Source organism: Hyla sarda, chromosome 2, assembly GCF_029499605.1.
Source record: "Hyla sarda isolate aHylSar1 chromosome 2, aHylSar1.hap1, whole genome shotgun sequence".
Classification (NCBI taxonomy): domain Eukaryota; kingdom Metazoa; phylum Chordata; class Amphibia; order Anura; family Hylidae; genus Hyla; species Hyla sarda.
This window is the reverse complement of record NC_079190.1, coordinates 506274782-506296916: the sequence shown is the minus strand read 5'-3', so window position 1 is coordinate 506296916 and position 22135 is coordinate 506274782. Positions and strand designations below refer to the sequence as shown.

General features: G+C 45.5%; 1 protein-coding gene across 1 annotated transcript in view; it reads left to right on the top strand.

The window, feature by feature from the left end:
• TEX55 (testis expressed 55) overlaps positions 1-3398 on the top strand; it is a 58071-nt gene extending 54673 nt beyond the window's left edge. Inside the window, exon 6 of the mRNA XM_056559905.1 lies at positions 3056-3398. Within this exon, the coding sequence (XP_056415880.1) occupies positions 3056-3091 (36 nt within the window). The 3' untranslated portion in view covers positions 3092-3398. The remainder of the gene's footprint in view (positions 1-3055) is intronic.
• Positions 3399-22135: the final 18737 nt, after the last annotated feature.

The window sequence follows — 22135 nt, the reverse complement described above, 5'->3', positions numbered from 1 at the left end:
ATTCTTGTATATAGGAGCAGTATTATAGTAGTTATACTCTTGTATATAGGAGCAGTATTATAGTAGTTATATTCTTGTATATAGGAGTAGTATTATAGTAGTTATATTCTTGTATATAGGAGCAGTATTATAGTAGTTATATTCTTGTATATAGGAGCAGTATTATAGTAGTTATATTCTTGTATATAGGAGCAGTATTATAGTAGTTATATTCTTGTATATAGGAGGCAGTATTATAGTAGTTATATTCTTGTATATAGGAGTAGTATTATAGTAGTTATATTCTTGTATATAGGAGCAGTATTATAGTAGTTATATTCTTGTATATAGGAGGCAGTATTATAGCAGTTATATTCTTGTATATAGAAGGTAGTATTATAGTAGTTATATTCTTGTATATAGGAGCAGTATTATAGTAGTTATATTCTTGTATATAGAAGCAGTATTATAGTAGATATATTCTTGTATATAGGAGCAGTATTATAGTAGTTATATTCTTGTATATAGGAGCAGTATTATAGTAGTTATATTGTATTCCTGTAAATTTTGCCTAAACTAAATAAATAGGTAATATACAGTAAATCTGCATGTGTAGCTCATCTTTCATATCTCCACAAGATGTGAAGTGTCTTCAGCCCGGTCACTTACAATAGAGGGGATTTTGATGTAAGTGTCCATATGTATTGTACATACCGAAATTGTTGCATCTGTCTGAATTTATCTGAATGGAGCTTCACAGATCCCTTATTAATATTGGTGAGGTAACACCAGGTTGTTGTCAGGGATGTTTGTTTCTGCAATTAACATTTTCTGGCCAAGAATTCAGTATTGAAATCTCATTTTGCCGCCTTGTCTGGTGTGATAACACCGTGTGGAGCGCAGTCTGAATACAGATGATACATGTTATGCTATGTTATAGGCTACCGCAATGTTCCCCAACCAGGGTGCCTCTAGCTGTTGCAAAACTACAACTCCCAGCATGCCCGGACAGCCTTTGGCTGTCCGGGCATGCTGGGAGTTGTAGTTTTGCAACAGCTGGAGGCACCCTGGTTGGGGAGCACAGGGCTACCGTATGGCAGGAAGCTTGTATGAAGCTGAACATGAACATTCTGCCTCACTGTACCCTATATACATTGTATTCAGAAAGTGTTTTTCACATTTTTATTCAGAAAGTGTTTTTCACATTTTTATTCAGAAAGTGTTTTTCACATTTTTATTCAGAAAGTGTTTTTCAAATTTTTTTAGGTGGTTTCTTGTGCTATAATGATAAAAAATATCTACTTTCCCCCATAATTCTGCTTTTAACACTACTTAATGATTATGTGAAAGAGAATGGGGTACTCTGCCCCTAGACATCTTGTCCCCTCTCCAATATAGGGGGTAAGATGTCTGATCACGGGGGGTCGCTGCTGGACCCCCCGCGATTTCCGGCCCAGCACCCCAGTCATCCGGTGCACGGAGTGAACTCCGCTCCGTGCCAAATGATGGGCAATCACAGCCGCCATGCCCCCTCCATTCATGTCCATGGGGGTCCCAACCGCCTGGACCCCCGGCAAACAGACATCTTATTCCCTTATCCTTTGTTTAGGGAATAAGATGACTAGGGGCTACTCCGCTGGATTAAAGGGGTACTCCGCTGGAATAAATGTTTTTTTAAATCAACTGGTGCCAGAAAGTTAAACAGATTTGTAAATTACTTCTATTTAAAAATCTTAATCCTTCCAGTACTTATCAGCTGCTGTATGCTCCACAGGAAGTTCTTTTTTCTTTTGAATTTCCTTTCTGTCTGTCCACAGTGCTCTCTGCTGACACCTCTGTCCATGACAGGAACTGTTCAGAGTAGGAGAAAATGCCCATAGAAAACCTCTCCTGCTCTGGACAGTTCCTGACATGGAATGAGGTGTCAGCAGAGAGCACTGTGGTCAGACAGAAAGGAAATTCAAAAAGAAAAGAACCTTCTCTGTAGTATACAGCAGCTTATAAGTACTGGAAGGATTAAGATTTTTAAATAGAAGTCATTTACAAATCTGTTTAACTTTCTTGCAACAGTTGATTAAAAAAAAAAAATGTTGTCCAGCGAATTACCCCTTTAAAAAAGGGAAAACTAAATTTTTGCATGGACATAAGTATTCATACCCTTTGCTATGACACTTGAAACTTACCTCTGGCTCCTCCTATCTTTCTTGATCATCTCAGAGATGTTTCTTCACCTTGATTGGAATCACCTGTAGTAAATTGACCCACTTAAAGGGGTACTCCGCTGGGAAACATTTTTTTTTTAAATTAACTGGTGCCGGAAAGTTAAACAGATTTGTAAATTACTTCTATTAAAAAATCTTAATCCTTCCAGTACTTATCAGCTGATGTATGCTTCACAGGAAGTTCTTTTCTTTTTGAATTACCTTTCTGTCTGACCACAGTTCTCTCTGCTGACACCTCTGTCCATGTCTGGAACTGACCAGAGCAGCATAGGTTTGCTCTGGGGGATTTGCTCCTACTCGGGACAGTTCCTAAAATGGACAGAGGTGTCAGCGGAGAGCACTGTGGTCAGACAGGAAGGAAATTCAAAAAGAAAAGAACTTCCTGTGGAGCATACAGCAGCTGATAAGTACTGGAAGGATTAAGATTTTTTTAATAGAAGCAATGTACAAATCTGTACAAAACTTTCTGGCACCAGTTGATTTAAAGAGTGCCCCTTTAAGCCTTGTATGTGACCAGACTGATCTTCCTGCATATATGGTGGAGATTTATCAAAACTGGTGCAAAAAAATAGTGAATCACGTCAATGGCAACTGATCTGGAATCTCCACTTTTTCTTTACTCCAATTTTGCAAAAAGTTTTAGAAATTAGTTGGAGTTACTCTTTAACATTGCTGTTGCGAAGAAATAAATAATTGACAGAGAACGGGGGATACAGAGGTAAAAGTTAAAGCTGGATGCTGGTGTCTTGGGGGCCACATGGCACAGGGTAGGTGGGCAGTCCTATTGTAGATGTCGCACTGTGGTCCCGGAGCTTCTATGAACACATCTGAATGCATTTATCTGTCTTTTTTAGGTCCAGTCTATGATTGCCAGCAAGAAAGAGCAATAATGACCCCGCCCCCGCGGAGCCAGCTGAGAAGAAATACCTACATGTTAACCATTAGGATCAATGGCATCTGTTATAAAGGAGCATGTAGCAGTACTATGGTTGAGAGGCTGTTCTAATCACTGCTGGTACTAACCTTCCCGGACTCACAATAACTTTACCCCAAACTATGTATTGGCCTCATCCTTCTATCCAAAGCTGGGGACCCCCACGATCTCCGTGCTGCACCCGGCGTTCATTTACACCGTAGGGTTCAGCGCCGGAGGCTCGTGACGTCATGACCATGCCCCGCTCGTCACGTCACGTCCACGCCCCCTCAATGCAAGTCTATGGGAGGGGGCGTGACGTCCGTCACGCCCCATCCCATAGACTTGCATTGAGGGTGTGTGGCCGTGACGTCACAAGCGGAGCGTGGCCGTGACGTCACGAGTCTCCGCCCCGCATCGCCAGTCATCCGGCACGGAGTGAACTTTGCTCCGTGCACCGGATGTCTGGGGTGCCGCAGCCGAGATCGCGGGGGTCCCCAGCAGCGGGACCCCTGCGATCAGACATCTTATCCCCTATCCTTTGAATAGGGGATAAGATGTCTAGGGGCAGAGTACCCCTTTAAGCTTTTGTAGGGGGATATCATGAGGTTTTCTGATCTTAATCTTTATATATTTTGAGGTCCTGCAAATTTCCTTATAGACTTTGGGGGAGATTCTCAAAGAATTTTGCGCCAAAATTGTGGCACAAAAAGTATCGGCCACATTTTCAAAGAGCTTTGTGCCGCGAATTACACTGTTCACGTCAGTTTTGTAAAAGTGGGCGTGTCCACGTATATTGTCTGCTTTACACGATATTTTCAAAGGGGCGAGGGTCGAGTTTACATCAAAAATTTCGCACCAGCTTTTGATAGTGTAGAAATCACAGAAATGGTTGTAGTTTTTTTTGTTTTTGTTTTTCTTTTCTTAGTTTTTTAGGGAAAGGTGTTATTTAAGTAATTTAAAAAAATAAATAATTATTATTGAAAAATGTTTATAAAAAATTTTTTATTTTATTTTTTTTTTTAAGTTTTTTCTTTCTTGGTCAATGCACCTGCACTCACATTTAAAGGGGTACTCCGGTGGAAAACTTTTTTTTTTTTTTTTTTTTTTTAATAAACCGGTGCCAGAAAGTTAAACAGATTTGTAAATTACTTCCAATACAGTACTTCAGTACTTGTTAGCAGCTGTATGCTACAGAGGAAAATCTTTATTTTTTTAATTTCTCTTTTGTCTTGTCCACAGTGCTCTCTGCTGACACCTGATGCCCTTATCCGGAACTGACCGGAGCAGGAGAAAATCCCCATAGCAAACCTATGCTGCTCTGGACAGTTCCTGACACGGACAGAGGTGTCAGCAGAGAGCACTGTGAACAACACGAAAAAGAAATTCAAAACGTTAAGAATTTCCTCTGTAACATACAGCTGCTAAAAAGTACTAAAAGGATTAAGATTTTTTAATAGAAGTTATTTACAAATCTGTTTAACTTTCTGGCACCAGTTCATTTAAAAAAAAAAGTTTTCCACCGGAGTACCCCTTTAACCCCTTAAGGACGCAGGACGTAAATGTACGTCCTGGTGCGGTGGTGCTTAACGCACCAGGACGTACATTTACGTCCTGTGCATAACCGCGGGCATCGGAGCGATGCCCGTGTCATGCGCGGCTGATCCCGGCTGCTGATCGCGCCGCTGCTGCGGGGATCCGATCATTCATAACGCCGCACGGAGGTCCCCTCTCCTTCCTCCGTGCGTCTCCCGGCGTCTCCTGCTCTGGTCTGAGATCGAGCAGACCAGAGCAGAAGATGACCGAAAACACTGATCTGTTCTATGTCCTATACATAGAACAGATCAGTATTAGCAATCATGGTATTGCTATGAATAGTCCCCTATGGGGACTATTCAAGTGTAAAAAAAAATGTTAAAAAATGTAAAGGTAAAAAAAAGGGAAAAATCCCCTCCCCCAATAAAAAAGTTAAACGTCCGTTTTTTCCTATTTTACCCCCAAAAAGCATAAAAAATAAATTTAATAGACATATTTGGTATCCCCGCGTGCGTAAATGTCCGAACTATTAAAATAAAATGTTAATGATCCCGTACGGTGAACGGCGTGAACGTAAAGAAAAAAAAAGTCCAAAATTGCTACTTTTTTAATACATTTTATTTAAAAAAAAATTATAAAAAATGTATTAAAAGTTTTTTATATGCAAATGTGGTATAAAAAAAAAGTACAGATCATGGCGCAAAAAATGAGCCCCCATACCACCGAAAAGTTAGAGGTCATCAAAATAAAGGGATTATAAACGTACTAATTTGGTTAAAAAGTTTGTGATTTTTTTTAAGCGCAACAATAATATAAAAGTATATAATAATGGGTATCATTTTAATCATATTGACCCTCAGAATAAAGAACATATGTCATTTTTACCGTAAATTGTACGGCGTGAAAACGAAACCTTCCAAAATTAGCAAAATTGCGTTTTTCTTTTTAATTTCCCCAGAAAAATAGTGTTTTTTGGTTGCACCATACATTTTATGATATAATGAGTGATGTCATTACAAAGGACAACTGGTCGCGCAAAAAACAAGCCCTCATACTAGTCTGTGGATGAAAATATAAAAGAGTTATGATTTTTAGAAGGCGAGGAGGAAAAAATGAAAACGTAAAAATTAAATTGTCTGAGTCCTTAAGGCCAAAATGGGCTGAGTCCTTAAGGGGTTAAGCTCAGAAATGTTTTATTTATACAGCTATTGCTTGTCTGGGCACTAGTAACCATGGAATATTTTGTGAGATGTTTCTGCCAGAATTTCTGTGATGTAAAATTTGGCGCAAAAATCTGCTATTTTGGTGCAAAAATTGCCGATTTTGGTACCAAACTCAGCAATTTTGGCGCAAAAAAAAATACAATATGGCTGCACCAAAAAATAATTTTGGTGTGAAAAAAACCCAAAAGTGGCGCGAAAATGAATTTTGGTGCAAAAAAAATCCAATATGACTGCAACAAAAAAAAATTTGGTGCGAAAAAAAACAAAAGTGGTGCGAAAATGAATTTTCACATATTTTTATATTTTTAAAGCAGCACAATAGACATTGGAAAATATGAGGAGAGAAAAAAAAAAGGTGTGAATAATATCGCTGGAACAGAAATGACAGTAGTTTTTGAGAATCTCCCCCTTTGTTTCAATGCCTGGCCATGTTCAACAAATTTGCTTGCTGTCAGTGAATATATACCTCAGTACAGGTACACCGCCTGGACTCCAGACTAATACTTGTTGACTGCGCTGATACATTGTACCAAACTATCAGGACAGAAGAGAGATGTGTGTTGCTGATGCAGCAGTAGCCTGTATGGAGATCAGATTGGTATCTTGTATAGTTATGGCCGCTCCTCCCGTCCTGTCATCTTGTATCTTATTATGTAGACGAATCGTCTGATTGTATCACCTACTGATATGTACAGGGCAGGATGAGGGTCCGGTCACACATCATCCATCACTACACATCTGATGACTGCGACAATCTATTCACCCCAATAAAATAAAACCTATTATTCTCATACTGTCTGCTGAGCCTGTGTATCTAAGCCTATTGATGTGATACTGTCTTCTAAATCAATATATCTAAGCCTCTGGTGTCAGAATCCCACATACTGCTTTAGAAAAAAGATTCAGTCTGCAGATCCAGTGTATCTAAGCCTATCGGGTATGATACTTTCTGCTGAGCCGGTGTATCTAGGCCAGTGTTTCCTCGACCAGGGTGCCTCCAGCTGTTGCAAAACTACGACTCACAGCATGCGCGGACAGCCGTTGGCTGTCCAGGCATGCTGGGAGTTGTAGTTTTGCAACAGCTGGAGGCACCCTGGTTGGAAAATACTGATCTAGGCTTATAAGGTGTGATACCATCTACTAAACTGCTGTATGTGAAGCTCTACTTAGCTGAATTGTATATAAGCCTATGGTGTGGTATACTGGCTGCTGAGCTATTGTATCTAAGCCTGTGGTGTGGTATACTGGCTGCTGAGCTCTTGTATGTAAGCCTGTGGTGTGGTATACTGGCTGCTGAGCTATTGTATATAAGCCTATGGTGTGGTATATTGGCTGCTGAGCTATTGTGTCTAAGCCTGTGGTGTGGTATACTGGCTGCTGAGCTATTATGTCTAAGCCTGTGGTGTGGTATACTGGTTGCTGAGCTATTGTATGTAAGCCTGTGGTGTGGTATACTGGCTGCTGAGCTATTGTATCTAAGCCTGTGGTGTGGTATACTGGCTGCTGAGCTAGTGTGATATCTGTGATACTGTCTCTTGAGCCAGTGTATCTAAAACTGTTTGATTGGAGTAGCTGTGAGCTGCGCTCGCTCGCCTCCAAGGATCTCTGCCGCTATTAACTACTTGCCATACCAGTGATTCCCAACCAGGGTGCCTCCAGATGTTGCAAAACTACAACTCCCAGCATGCCTGGACAGCCTTTGGCAGCAGTAAGATTGCAGGGGTCCCAGCGGCGATCATACGCCTTATTACCTATCCTTTGGATAGGGAATAAGATGTCTAGGGGCGGAGTACCCCTTTAAGAATTGCTTTCTAATCCAAAGGGGTGGGGCTTATTGACGGTCTGGGACATCTAGTGGCCTAAACAAACTAGAATACTTCCTTTAATCTTCAGGGGTGGGACTAACTGACTGTTACAGTTGTTTTAGGCCACTAGATGTCACTATTTTATATAAGTCAGTTAGTCCCACCCCTAAGGATCATGGAGAAAGTGTTATATAAAATAGTGACATCTAGTGGCCTAAAACAACTATAACACTTTCTTCATGCTCCTTAGGGGTGGGACTAACTGGCTGTTGTATAGAATGGGGACATCTAGTGACCTAAATAATACTATTACACTTTTTTTTTTTCTAACCCTCAGGGGCGGGGCTTACTGGCTGTTGTATAGAATTGGGACATTTAATAATTTGGGTCAATCTATGATACTTTTGGCCATAAAAGAAATGCAGATCTTCTAGATGAAGATCATCAATACATAATCTAAACTATTTTCAATTATGTTCAATAGCTTCTCCTATTGTGATTATATTAGCAGATCTGTGTCAGTCAATGGACAGCATGTCTTTCTGGATCAGTGTTTTCCAACTAGGGTGATGCTGGGAGTTGTAGTTTTGCAATAACTGGAGACATATTGGTTGGGAAACACTGTCCTCGAAAAAGCTGCCATCGACTGATCACTTGTTGCCATACCACTTGTGACCAGCAGGTGTCAGCAGACTCGTACGTCCTGTAATAGGCAGCAGAGAATCGCAGTGTAGGAGCTTGGATAGGGGACCAAGTCTAAATCTCCTACGAGGCAGCCTGTGAATGTTAGGGGATGCTGAGAGTTGTAGTTTTAAGACCACTGTACTAAATACAGACTTAAAGGGGTACTCCGCTGGGGGAAAAAAAATGTTTTTAGATCAACTGGTGCCATAAAGTTAAACAGATTTCTAAATGACTTCTATTTAAAAATCTAAATCCTTCTGGTACTTATCAGCTGCTGTATACTACAGATGAAGTTCTTTTCTTTTTGAATTTCTTTCCAGTCTGACCACAGTGCTCTCTGCTGACACCTCTGTCCATTATAGGAACTGTCCAGAGCAGGAGCTAATCCTTATAGCAAACCTCTCCTGCTCTGGACAATTGCTGACATGGACAGAGGTGTCAGCAGAGAGCACTGTGGTCAGGCAGAAAGGAAACTCAAAAAGAAAAGAACTTCTTCTGTAGTATACAACAGTTGATAAGTACTGGAAGGATTAAGATTTTTAAATAGAAGTATTTTACAAATCTGTTAAACTTTATGGCCCAAGTTGATTTATAAAAAAAAAATGTTTTCCAGCAGAGTATCCCTTTAAAGGGATTCTCCACTCCTAGATATCTTATCCCCTATCCAAAGGATTGGGGATCAGATGTCTGATCGTGGGTGTTGCGCCGCTGGGGACCCTCGCGATCTCGGCTGCGGCACCCCAGACATCCGGTGCAGGGAGCGAACTTCGCTCCATGCTAGATGACTGGCGATACGGGGGCGGAGGCTCGTGACGTCACGACCACGCCCCCTCAATGCAAGTCTATGGGAGGGGGCGTGACGGCAGTCACGCCCCCTCCCATAGACTTGCATTGAGGGGGCGTGGCCGTGACGTCACGAGCCTCCGGCGCTGCACCCAACGCTTTAAACGAATGCCAGGTGCAGCACGGAGATCGCGGGGGTCCCCAGCGGATAGGGGATAAGATGTCTAGGGGCGGAGTACCCCTTTAATGGCTCCAGAATTGTGCTGGATTATCAGGTAGATCCTGAATTATTGGACATAGAACAGTATAGACTAGTAGTAGTGTGAACAGTGACCTCCCTTCGCTCAGATCTGTGATGTATGAAATCAGGAGCCCAGTTATTCCTGTAGACCGCTCCTTCCTTGTCACCATTTCTCTCGGGGCGGCTCTCATAAGATGTTTTCAGGACATTTTGTTTCCTCATTTGTTGGAGTCTTCGTGCTTTTTCTTCTTCACATTCTTTAGCTCATCTTGTCATTTTTAACTATTTGTTCATGGGCTTGCTTTTTCCTTTGGAGGAATTGTTTCCCTCTCTAACTCCCAAATGTCTCTTAGCCAGGGCTCCACAAATCCCAGGCGCCAGGTCTCCATGGCCACTGACAGTCATCCTGGAGCCTAGGTGTTTGTCAGTCCAAGCACCCAGCAGTGGTGGTGTATAGTAATAAGATATATCCAGTGACTAATGTATCCCCTTGTAATCTGTGCTGAGAAGGACGCTCCTCTGTGCTGCCCCTGGTGGTGGCCGGTAGTAGCTCAATTCAAATCCATTAAAGGGTTCGTGTGCCACCTCCTGAATGTACAAGGCTGCAGGTAGCAGAATGTGTGCCCTCCCAATCTGCAGGAAAAGCTGTCATCTGAAGCGCGGGAGACAGTCAGGAGGCGGCCGGGGGAGAGTGCCCTGTACTGCCAACCAGGTTGGTGCTGGGGGCGCTGCCATATGTGTGTGTGGGCTGTGCCTGCTCCTGCCCAGGTGACACATGAGGTGCTGCATCTCCTCCCATCCTCCCTCCTGCTGCACCTCCTGTCACCCTCCTTCCTCCCACTCATTACTACGCAAAAGTGGTACCAATAAAAACTACAGCTCATGATGGGGGCATTATATGTGAGGGGCGCATGATGGGGGCATTATATGTGAGGGGCGCATGATGGGGGCATTATATGTGAGGGGCTCTTCCCGGCACCCCTGTGGCGGTGGGTACCGGGATAATAATTGGGGGTTAGCGCTAGCTGATTTTGGGGCTAACACAAAGCCCTGGCTTAGTAATGGATTCCATCTATAAGACGGCTTCCAATACTAAGCCTGAAAATTTAATTATAAAAAACACGACATTAATAAAAAAAAATTTTTATAAAAAGAATCACTCCCCCACAGCGCCCATTTTATTGAAATAAATAAATAAAAAAACGCTGATCATCGTCGCAGTCCACCGAATCTGACGTAGTCCTCCGCATTCACGTATCTGAAATGAGAAGAAAAGAAAAACAATAAATAAGGGTTAGTACATTTTTGCGCTCTCCCCTGGGAAAAGCGCACATAATGCAGCGTGTTCCTAAACAGGCAGCCTCCAGTTGTTTCTAAACTACAACTCCCATTATGGGGGGCAGTAGTTAAGCAACAGCTGGAGTCTCCCTGTTTGGGAACACACTGCTCTGTTCCCATTATGCAAAACGCATAATGTGAACAGAGATCTGTCCCTCTGCCCTTGGACTACTACTCCTATGATGGGACAGAGTCTGTCCCATGATGGGAGTAGTTGTAGTACCGCAGTGCTGCTGAGGGATGGCACTTGCACATCCCCCGGCTGCGAGCCTTTTAGGACTACTACTCCCATCATGGACAGACTCTGTCCATGATGAGAGTTGTAGTCCAGGGGCTGAGGTGCAGATCGCACCGGTTCATTCTGCAGAGACCAGCTGCGATCTGCATTTAAGTTAGGAAGCCGGGCGGTACATGCGTCTACATCGCACTGCCCGCGGCTTCTATATACTCTGACATAATTCATAATCCCCGCCGGGAGAGGGGAGCTCTGATTGGTCAATAGGTATTCTCCAATCAGAGCTCATGTGTTCTGGCGGCAGGGATTATGAATTATTACAGTATATATATAGAAGCCGCCGGCAGCGCGATGTAGACGCATGTACCGCCCGGCTTCCTAACTTAAATGCGGATCGCAGCAGATCATTCTCTGGAGATCCACTGCGATCCACATTTATTAACTATACAAAGCGGCGGTACATGCGTCTACATTGCGGCTTCTATATACAGCTGTCATAATTCATAATCCCTGCCGAGAGAGGGGAGCTCTGATTGGAGAACAACTATTGACCAATCAGAGTTCCTCTCTCCTGGCGGCGGCAATTATGAATTATGACAGCTGTATATAGAAGCCGCAGTGTAGACGCATGTACCACCGCTTTGTATAGTTAATAAATGCGGATCGCAGCGGATCTTCAGAGAATGATCTGCTGCGATCCGCATTTATTAAGCGGTACATACGTCTACATTGCGGCTTCTATATACAATGTCATAATCGCCGCCGCTGGAACACGGGAGCTCCGATTGGAGAACACCTATTTACCAATCAGAGCTCCCGTCTCCCGGCGGGGATTATGAATTATGTCATCGTATATAGAAGCCGCGGGCAGCGCGATGTAGACGCATGTACCGCCCGGCTTCCTAACTTACATGTGGATCGCAGCGGGTCTCTGCAGAATGACCCGGTGCGATCTGCACCTCAGCCCCTGGACTACAACTTCCATCATGGGCAGAGTCTGTCCATGATGGGAGTAGTAGTCTTATAAAGTCCCGCAGTCGAGGGATGTGCAAGTGCCATCCCTCAGCGCTGCGGTACTACAACTACTCCCATCATGGGACAACTCAGGATCAGTACAGAATAAGTAATGTAATGTATGTACACAGTGACCCCACCAGCAGAATAGTGAGTGCAGCTCTGGAATATAACACAGGATATAAATTGAGATTTTCCTAGCTTGTGACGGAAAATATTAGTTATATGAAGACAGGAGGCGAGTATCTTATGCATTAATCTTTCTTTATTAATGCCCATAGCAGAAAAAATTCACTATTCAATGTAAAGAAAATTGAACAGAAACTTGAACTACAACCCCCAGCAGTCCTAGGGTCACAGTGGCCACTCCCAACCCTGTAGGCCCTATATAAGGACTGCCTCATAACAGATCTTCCTCTTTCTGTATGCGAATCGCCACTGCACCGGAACCATGAACTCCAAGCGGACGTCACCGTAATCCTCCAGACTCGTCGACCAACCGGCCCGACATCTCAGCTTCCGGAGGCAAACTGGGGAACTTCAACTTCGTCCCAACGGGGACCCTAGATAAACCCAACGCATTCGACCAACAGGTTATCCATGCACAGGAACCAGCTGCCGTGATCAGTACCCTGAAAAGAGAATGTAGAAACGTAATAGGGTTGGGTAGGGAGGGAAGATAATCGCCTCCTGTCTTCATATAACTAATATTTTCCGTCACAAGCTAGGAAAATCTCGATTTATATATCAGACAGGAGGCTCATATCTTATGCAGGTTCAAAGCTAGCATCCAGATAAAATACATACGAACATAAGCAAAACATCATAAAACCGACATGGAGACATGTTCCTCCGGTCTGAAGTAGAAATTACGAAAGGTAGATTCAGAAGACCAATCGGCCGCCATTAAAAGATCAGCAAGGGAACCACCCATCGTGACCACTTTAGTGGCCATAGCTCCCCTGGACGAATGTGCCCCAAAAAGGGACACGTCTATGCCTGCCATCTCCATGGCGGATCGGACCCACCGCGCCAGGGTTGCGGAGGTGACCGGATGATGAGGCTTGACATAAGAGACAAGGAGTTGAGAAAAGTCAGGAGAACGTAGCTCAGCAGTGAGCGACTCGTAAGTTTGAAGGCAACGAACAACGCAGAGGCGAGGATGTGCTGGAAAATAAGGGTAGAAAACTGAATGTAAACTCATTTTGGTCCTGCGCACCACCGAGAAGTTTACACCTTGAGGCGAGAATTGACGCCTAGAGATGTCCAGGGCTTTAACGTCTGAGACTCTCTTGATGGAGACCAGGCATAATAGGACCGTAAGTTTGTAGGACAACAGGCGCAAAGAAAGCGCCTCATTGTCCTCCCATCCAGAGAACATGTCCAGCAATCGGGAAACATCCCAAGTGGATTGATATTTAGGACGTGGAGGACGCTTAAATTTGATGCCGCGCAACAACCTACACACCAATGGATGTTTGCCGACCGGCAACGAGTCCACCGGGTAGTGATAAGCGGAAATTGCTGACCGGTACACGTTGATGGAGCTGAATGATTTACCGGATTCAAAAGAATCCGCCAGATAATTTACAATTATAGATATAGGCGCTTGTATGGGATTAACCTGTCGTTGATCACACCAACGCACCCAAAGTCTCCAGGCTGATCGATATGCCGATCGAGTCCCGGGGGCCCAGGCCAGGGCTAGTAGGTCCCTAGCTGATTGAGAAAGGTCGCCGTCTGTGTCCGGCACCCTGAAACCAACCACGCTAGGAGAGTCAGGTTGCCCTCCGCTACTAGAGGGTGGATACACCTGGTTGGGTTGGAGAGAATTTGCGGGAAACTCAGCAGTAACCTGGGATAATCCAAGGTCATCCCCAGAAGGAGGGGAAACCAGGGCTGTGTCGGCCACCAGGGGGTGATCAACACAATGTTCGCCTTCTGGTTCGCTAGATGTAGGAGAACCTTGGGGATCATGGAGAACGGGGGAAACGCATAGTGCGTCCCCTCCGGCCATATTTGGCGAAAGGCGTCGACCGCGACTGCCTCTGGGTCTGGCCGCCAGCTGAAGAATCGAGGTAGATGATGATTGAGGCGTGAGGCAAAGAGATCTTTGCTCAACGGACCCCAAAGGAGATTCAGCTGAAGGAAGATGGAACGATCCAGACGCCAGTCGCTGGAGTCCAGAAGATAGCGAGAATTCCAATCGGCTACCGCATTGGAAACCCCCGGAATATATTCTGCCAACGGCACGATGTTGCGGGAGAGACAGAAGTGCCAAAAACCCCTTGCGATGTCGGCAAGGATTTTGGATCTGGTGCCCCCCAGGCGGTTGACATACTGTACCGCCGCAACATTGTCCATGCGTAATAATACGCAGCAATTGGACACCTCTGACAGGAAGCTCTTGACGGCAAATGATGCCGCCAGAAGTTCTAATGCATTGATGTGAAGGAGGGATTCCTCTGAGGACCAGGTCCCTCCCGTAGTGGCGTCTCCAAAACGAGCGCCCCAGCCTAGGCGGCTCGCATCCGACTCTAGAATGAAGTCCGGACTGGAATTGAAGATCGTCTTGCCATTCCATTCGACGGCATGACGTAGCCACCACCGCAATTCTGCCTTGGCCTCCGCATCGAGGGGTATCTCTTCTGCGTACTTGAGGCCTTGCCGAAGATGAAGGATTTTGAGTCTCTGGAGGGCCCTGTAGTGTAGAGGGGCCGGGAATATGGCCTGAATGGAGGCCGCCAAGAGACCCACCAGGCGAGCTAGGGTCCGCAAGGACAAAAAGCCTTTGCGCAAAACTGCCCTGATCTCCTTGCGAATGAGAGCCAACTTCGCCTTGGGCAAGCGCAACACAGCCTGATTGATGTCCACCAAGAAACCCAAGAACTCCAGCTCCTGTACAGGGGCGAGGACTGATTTCTCGTGGTTGATTAGAAATCCCAGTCCTTGTAAGAGGGAAATCGTCCACCCCAAGTGGAGAGAGGCTTGATTCTTTGAGCGAGCCATGATGAGGATGTCGTCCAGATAAATGATCAGACGAACCCCTCTGCTCCTCAGGGAAGCCACCACCGGTTTCAATAGTTTGGTGAAGCACCAGGGGGCAGACGAGAGACCGAAAGGAAGGCAAGTAAATTGCCACATCCGATCTCTCCAGATGAAACGGAGTAGTTGTTGGGAAGCCGTGTCCATGGGGACGGTGAGATAGGCGTCTTTTAAGTCCACCTTCACCAGCCAGTCTCCCGTTTGCAGAAGGTCCCGAAGGCAATGTATGCCTTCCATCTTGAAATGTCGATAGGCGACATGTTGGTTGAGATCCCGAAGGTTTATCACGGGGCGGAATCCGCCTCCTTTTTTCTTGACGAAAAGGTTGCTGACAAACCCGGGGATGACGGGCTGACCTTTCGCTTGGACAAAAGGTCCTGCAATTCTTTGTCTATGAGGGTAACGTTTTGAAGTGAAAACCGGATGGGAAGGGGTAGTATGCCCAGCTCCGGAGGGGTGAGAAGATCTATATGATAACCCGTTATAGTCGTGAGAATCCACGCGTCTGCCGTAATCGCAGACCAGGCGCGGATAAAATACTGAAGACGGCCCCCCACAGGAATGTGTGATAGTGGAATGGGTGGAACACTTACCGGTAGGAGGGCGAGATCGGGAATATCCTCTGCCTCCACGGCCGCGCCACGGTCTGCCCCTGGGCGGGAAGAATGGCGCCGGTTGTGCCACTGGCATGGTATAGGAGGGTGGAGCCTGGGAATACAGCGGTGGAGCCGTTGCCCTAGGATACGGCCTGTATGAAGAGGTCCGGCCGGCAGAACGGCCCCTATTTCTGCCGGCCCGGGGGAAAACCTTGTTGGCCCCTGATTTCTTTAGAGAGGTTTGGGCCTTGTCCAGACTATTGAAGAGCCCAACAAATTTGTTAATATCCTTAACCAGGTTATCCCCAAAAAGCATACCCTCTGCCGAGGGACCTGGCTCAGTCTCGGCTAGTTGGGTCAATTGCGGGTCAAGCCGCATAAGGATAGAGCGCCTGCGCTCAGTAGAGCATGCTGTATTGGCGCTGCCGACCAGACATATGGCCCTTTGGGCCCACCCCCGGAGTTGGGTCAGATCCACGGGTTGATCTGCCGCAGCGGCCTGTTCTGAAAGGTTCAGGATCTTTGTGAGTGGGCCCAATAGGTCTAAAATACGATCCTGGATGGTCTTTAGAGACCGTTCTATTCCTTTTTTCGGGAATTTTCCCGACTTACCCAGGTATTTGGCTAGGATAGGGTCTACCTCGGGAGTAGCGACCACTTTCTTTGGTATAAAAGGTCTGGGACATTCCGCCCGTAATTTGTTACGGTTAGTCCTTTCAATGGCCCTACGTGCCCAGAACTCCACATACTGGGATACATGAGGTAGCGGGGTCCAGTCGCCAGAGCGAGGGTGGGATATCGCGTCTGGGTGGAAAAATGGTTCACCTAGGGCATCTAGGAGTACCTCACCCTGCTGTTCAGGGTCGGCGTTGGTGGTGAACGCCGAGGGCCCAGCATCCTTATCCTGGGAATCAGACTCGGAGACCGAAGTCTCGCCCGATTCATTATCTGATTCCTCGTCCGAGGGTTCTACATATGAATCGGGCTTGGCCCGCCTGGCGGACCTCTGCCTCTTTGGTAACTCCCTGAGTGCCCAGGGGTCGTTTAGAGTCTGTAGGATGCATGGGTCGGCAGACCGTGGGGGGAGCTGCCTGTGACATATTATTTACTTCCCCTGCCGGGGAGTCAGAAGCCGCAACTGTATGCTTCCTTTTCTGAGAGGCTTTACCCTTCTTTGAAGGCGGCTCATCGCTGTGGGATAGCGGAATAGGGGTCAAAGACAGCACCTGATGTGGGCCTGTTGGAGCAATAGCTGAGGCCAGGGCTGCTTGAACGGACCTATTTATGAGTTCCTGTATTTGGGCTGCACTCATGAACTGTGCTGTATCTAGAGTTAAGTCATCCCCCCCAGTGGGAGCAGATGTGGAAGCATCAGACATGGTAAGTATTTGTAAGTATCTGCTAGGATAAGAGAACTGACAGACTAACAAGTATCCTGAACAGTTCAATAAACTATTGATAGACCTATTAACTAATATAGGGCAATGGGCTTACTGAGGAAGAAACAAGTCCTGGCTCCGACCTCCACACCGTTAGCACTGCACTGGCGCTACGGTGGGAGGAGAGCCGAAGGTACAGAAAACACCAGGGACGAAGTCTCACGAGACTACGTCTCCTGGAATCACTATTGGCCCTGTGCGGGACCGCCCACTGAAACGTCAGTGGGGAACCGCCCAGAGAACCAGCAAGGGCCGCGCCGAAAGACGCGGGCTGACGAGAGGACCCGCGCGCGAAATAGCGAAGGAGAAGGAGGACGGGAAAAAGGCACAAGGTAAAATGGCGGAAAGGAAACAGAGAGAACGGGGAGAAAGTAATAGAAGGAAAAAGCCGCGAAATGCCAATACAGGCAGCGATATATTTATACAATAACAATTATATTAATGTACAGAATAATAAAATAATTAATTATAAATAATTAACTATAAATAAATATATACAAATATGAATAAAGAAGAGCACTATATAGTGAGGGAGAAGGAAAGGTAGCTCCCCCAGGCTATAAAAGCGCCAGATATAACTGAAAAAATATATATATAGAAATGGAATCACTTATCTGTAATCTGCTATGAGCAGAAAGAAAGAGGAAGATCTGTTATGAGGCAGTCCTTATATAGGGCCTACAGGGTTGGGAGTGGCCACTGTGACCCTAGGACTGCTGGGAGTTGTAGTTCAAGTTTCTGTTCAATTTTCTTTACATTGAATAGTGAATTTTTTCTGCTATGGGCATTAATAAAGAAAGATTAATGCATAAGATATGAGCCTCCTGTCTGATATATAACTCAGGATCAGTACAGGATAAGTAATGCAATGTATGTACACAGTGACCTCACCAGCAGAATAGTGAGTACAGCTCTGGAGTATAGTGCAGGATATAACTCAGGATCAGTACAGGATAAGTAATGTAATGTATGTACACAGTGACCTCACCAGCAGAATAGTGAGTACAGCACTGGAGTATAATAAGGATATAAATCGAGATTTTCCTAGCTAATGTGACGGAAAATATAAGTTATATGAAGACAGGAGGCGAGTATCTTGCATTAAATCTTTCTTTTTAATGCCCATAGCAGAATTTTTTTTAAAAATTTAAAACGTATATCAAAGAAAAAAATCTTCAAAACTACAACTCCCAGCAGCCCCTTGGACTCTCTTTGCCCCTTCTAGCCCGACTGGGTCATATATAAAGGGCTGTCTGAGACACCTCCTCCTCTTTCTTTATGCGGCATCCAGCACAGCAGACTCCATCTTGAAGTACAGGAACTGCCACTTGTTGATGCTTCTTGACAACGTGGTCAACAGGACCGCCGCCTGAACAAACAGGAACAAAACCTGATGAGCAACAGATCAGGAACATATCAGCCTCCTTGCAGAAGATGGAAGTATTCCTCTTCAATAACCTGGAAAGAGAAAAGAACACCATGACAGGGTTGGGTCGGGAGGGAAGATACTCGCCTCCTGTCTTCATATAACTTATATTTTCCGTCACATTAGCTAGGAAAATCTCGATTTATATATCAGACAGGAGGCTCATATCTTGCAAGTTTAAAGCTTAACAAGATAATGCAGAAATTACAAAACAGACATAGAAACATGTTCCTCGGGTCGAAAATAAAATTGACGGAAGGTCGTCTGGGATGACCAATCAGCGGGCAGCAGTAGATCCGAAAGGGATTCACCGGACACAATAACCTTGGTAGCCATAGCCCCTCTAGAAGAGTGGGCGCCAAACAAGCATACATCAATCCCAGCCATCTCCATGGCTAAACGCACCCAACGAGCTAAAGTAGCCGAGGAGACCGGAAGATGAGGTTTGACATAAGAAATGAGTAATTGAGTATGAGTAGGAGAACGGAGAGGTGCTGTTCGCGTCTCATATTCTTGGAGACAGCGGACAACGCAAAGCCGGGGGTGAGCCGGAAAAAATGGATAAAAGACGGACTGGAGACCCGTCTTAGTCCTACGTACAACCGAAAATTGAACTCCACCAGGCAAAAATTGTCGCCGAGAGATATCCAAAGCTCGTACATCCGATACTCTTTTTATAGAGATCAGACATAAGAGGACGGTCAGCTTAATAGAAAGGACCTTCGAGGAAAGATCATTATTGTCTTCCCATGAAGAAAACAGATCAATCACGTGCGAAACATCCCACGTAGCTTGATACAAGAGTCTGCACACTAACGGATGCTTGCCTACTGGCAAGGAGTCCACAGGATAGTGGTAGGCAGAAATAGCAGATCTATACACATTTATAGAGCTATAAGATTTGCCCGCATCAAATGTAGCGGCTAAGTAATTAACCACTATCTGCACCGGTGCCTGAACGGGATTAATCTCCCATTGATCACACCAACGAACCAAGAGTCCCCAGGCAGATTGATACGCCGATCTAGTCCCTGGGGGCCAGGCCAGGGCGAGGAGATCTCTATCCAATCTAGAAAGGTCATCACCTGATTCCGGCACCCCGAAACCAACCAACCAGCGGTAGCGTATGCTGATGATGTCACCGTGTTTGTCTCCTCACAAGAGGAAGGCCAATGGGTGATGTCAGAGGTGGACCGCTACTCGGAGGCATCCGGGTCCAAGATCAACCGGGATAAGTGCGAGAGTCTCTGGCTGGGAGGGGGAGATACTGGTTTTGATCTCCCGGACGCCCTTCCAGAGCCCCAGGAATCTGCAAAAGTTCTCGGCATCGAATTTGGCCAAGGGGATTACCCCAAACAAAACTGGGACAGCAGGCTTAAGATCGCCGCTCAGAAGGTGGATCAGTGGAAGGGTTGGTCTTTGACCCTCGGGGAAAGGGTTAACCTGATCAAAACATTCCTGCTCCCTTTACTGATATATCTGGGCAGTGTATGCATGTTGCCAGAACCTCTTTGGACCCGGGTCTACAGTGTGTTCTTCCAGATGTTATGGGGGAACAGACTGAACCTAGTGAAGAGGGAGGTTACTTACCGTACGAGGAGACTAGGGGGGTTGTGTATGGTCAACCCTGTGGTGTTCCTAGTGAATACCTTTCTTAAGACCAATATAGCAAACCTCTGGTCAGAGAGGGCTCCTCCGTGGGTATCCTCCTGTAGGGGATGGTTTCGGCCTTTCTTCCAGGAATGGGAGACAGGAGGGCAAGTGAAGGATCTTCGCACACCACACGGGCATCTCCCGGCTTACGCTACCCCGGTTCTGAAGGTTATTCGTCGGTGGGGTCTGGGGATGGGGGAGATTAGGACTCTGTCGAGGAAATTCCTTGACAAGAGGGTCCTGTCTTCTCATTTCCAGAGGCCATTGGCGCTCAAGGACTGCCCAAGTCGGGATCTGGAGGTGGGTTTAGAGCTTTTGAATTCTATCAGGATCCCCTTGAAGTTTTGGGACTTGACTTGGCGCTGCTTCCACGGGAAACTGTGTGTGAGGGACAATCTGAAGTGCAGGAGCTCTGATGACCGGGGATGTCCCCGCGAAGAGTGTGGAGGCATGCTGGAAAGCATGGAGCATTTTCTGCTTCATTGTCCCTTTAACACAGAGGTTTACACCAGGGTGGGCGCTTCCATTGGTTGGCCTTGGCTGGCCAGTCTCTCCTTTGCGGAATGGGCCTATGGGGCATTCAGAAACCTTGGAGGCTGGGACCGGTGCACTTTATTCCTAGTCAGCTCAGTGGTTAGGTACTACACGTGGAACGCACGGTGTTTAGTGTCGACGCAGCGTAAAATCCTCCCTGTGGATGTGGTGGTTAGGAACATTCTCGGTGACCTGGTGAAGGTGCGTTCTCTGGAGTACGAGAGGCTGGGTGCTGGCAGGGCCTCTCGTCTATGGAGGGGCTCTGCCTTTAAAGTGCCTTAGCCTGTTGTCTCCCCCTGGTGGTGGGCTGATGCTGGCACATTAGTCTTTTTGTTTTGAGCAGTTGGTTTATGGTAATATAGGGCTTGCAGGCGCTGAACTTGAGCTTTAGGGGTTTGTTGTTTGGCTTATAGTGTTATATGTATTTGTTATTGTATTTATTGTTGTAGTCTATTTGTATACTTATATATTGTTAGTCTGTGTATATTTTATGTAATGTATACATTGTATATATTGTGTGATGCCACCTGGGGTTTGGGTTTAGTTTAGGTTGGGTGGTGGGTTAAAAAGGGGGGAGGGGGTTTGTATGGGACTTTTATATATACAGAAAATCCTGGACTGGTTCATGGACGTCTGGTAACATGTACTGGGGGCATGGGATGCGGGACCAGCTCAGGGCCAAAAAAAAAAAAAAAAAAAAAAGTGGTGTTATTTTGTTTGTGTTGGTTTTTATTATTTTGTATATATTATTATTGTTGTTGTTGTTATTCTTTTTGGTATATTACTGGTATTGGGTTTTTGGTATTGCAACTGGGCCAGGAAATTCACATTTAGTATTAGTGTATATAGTTTATTAGTATGGTATGGGTATTATGGGTATTATAGGAATCTGTCTTTTGTAAATATTGTATATATTTGTTTGTGTGCAGGAATGAGTGTGGGGTGGACCGGTGTTGTATTTTATGCTATGGTGTTGGTTTTATGATTGTTATATTGATATGTTCTGTCGGATATGATATGTTTATGTTTTGTAATTTTTTTATTGTTATGTTTGAAATTTTAATAAAAGATCTACAGGATATAAATCGAGATTTTCCTAGCTTGTGACGGAAAATATTAGTTATATGAAGACAGGAGGCGAGTATCTTATGCATTATTCTTTCTTTAATAATGCCCATAGCAGAACTATTCAGTAATCAATTCAAAACAGAAAAAACTTAAACTCCCAGCAGTCCTAGGACCACAGAAGCCACTCCTCGTCTGTAGCCACTATATAAGGACTGCCCACATACAGATCCTCCTCTTTCTTGATGCGAACCAGAACCGCACAGAAGGCAGAACTCCAGACAGGCATCCTCGACAAACAGCAACCTTTGGTCTTTCAGCCCGGAGCAGCAGAAACCCGGAGCAAAGGGATGTTCAGCTTCGTCCCAACGGGGACTATAGAGGAACCAAACAACAGGAACCAA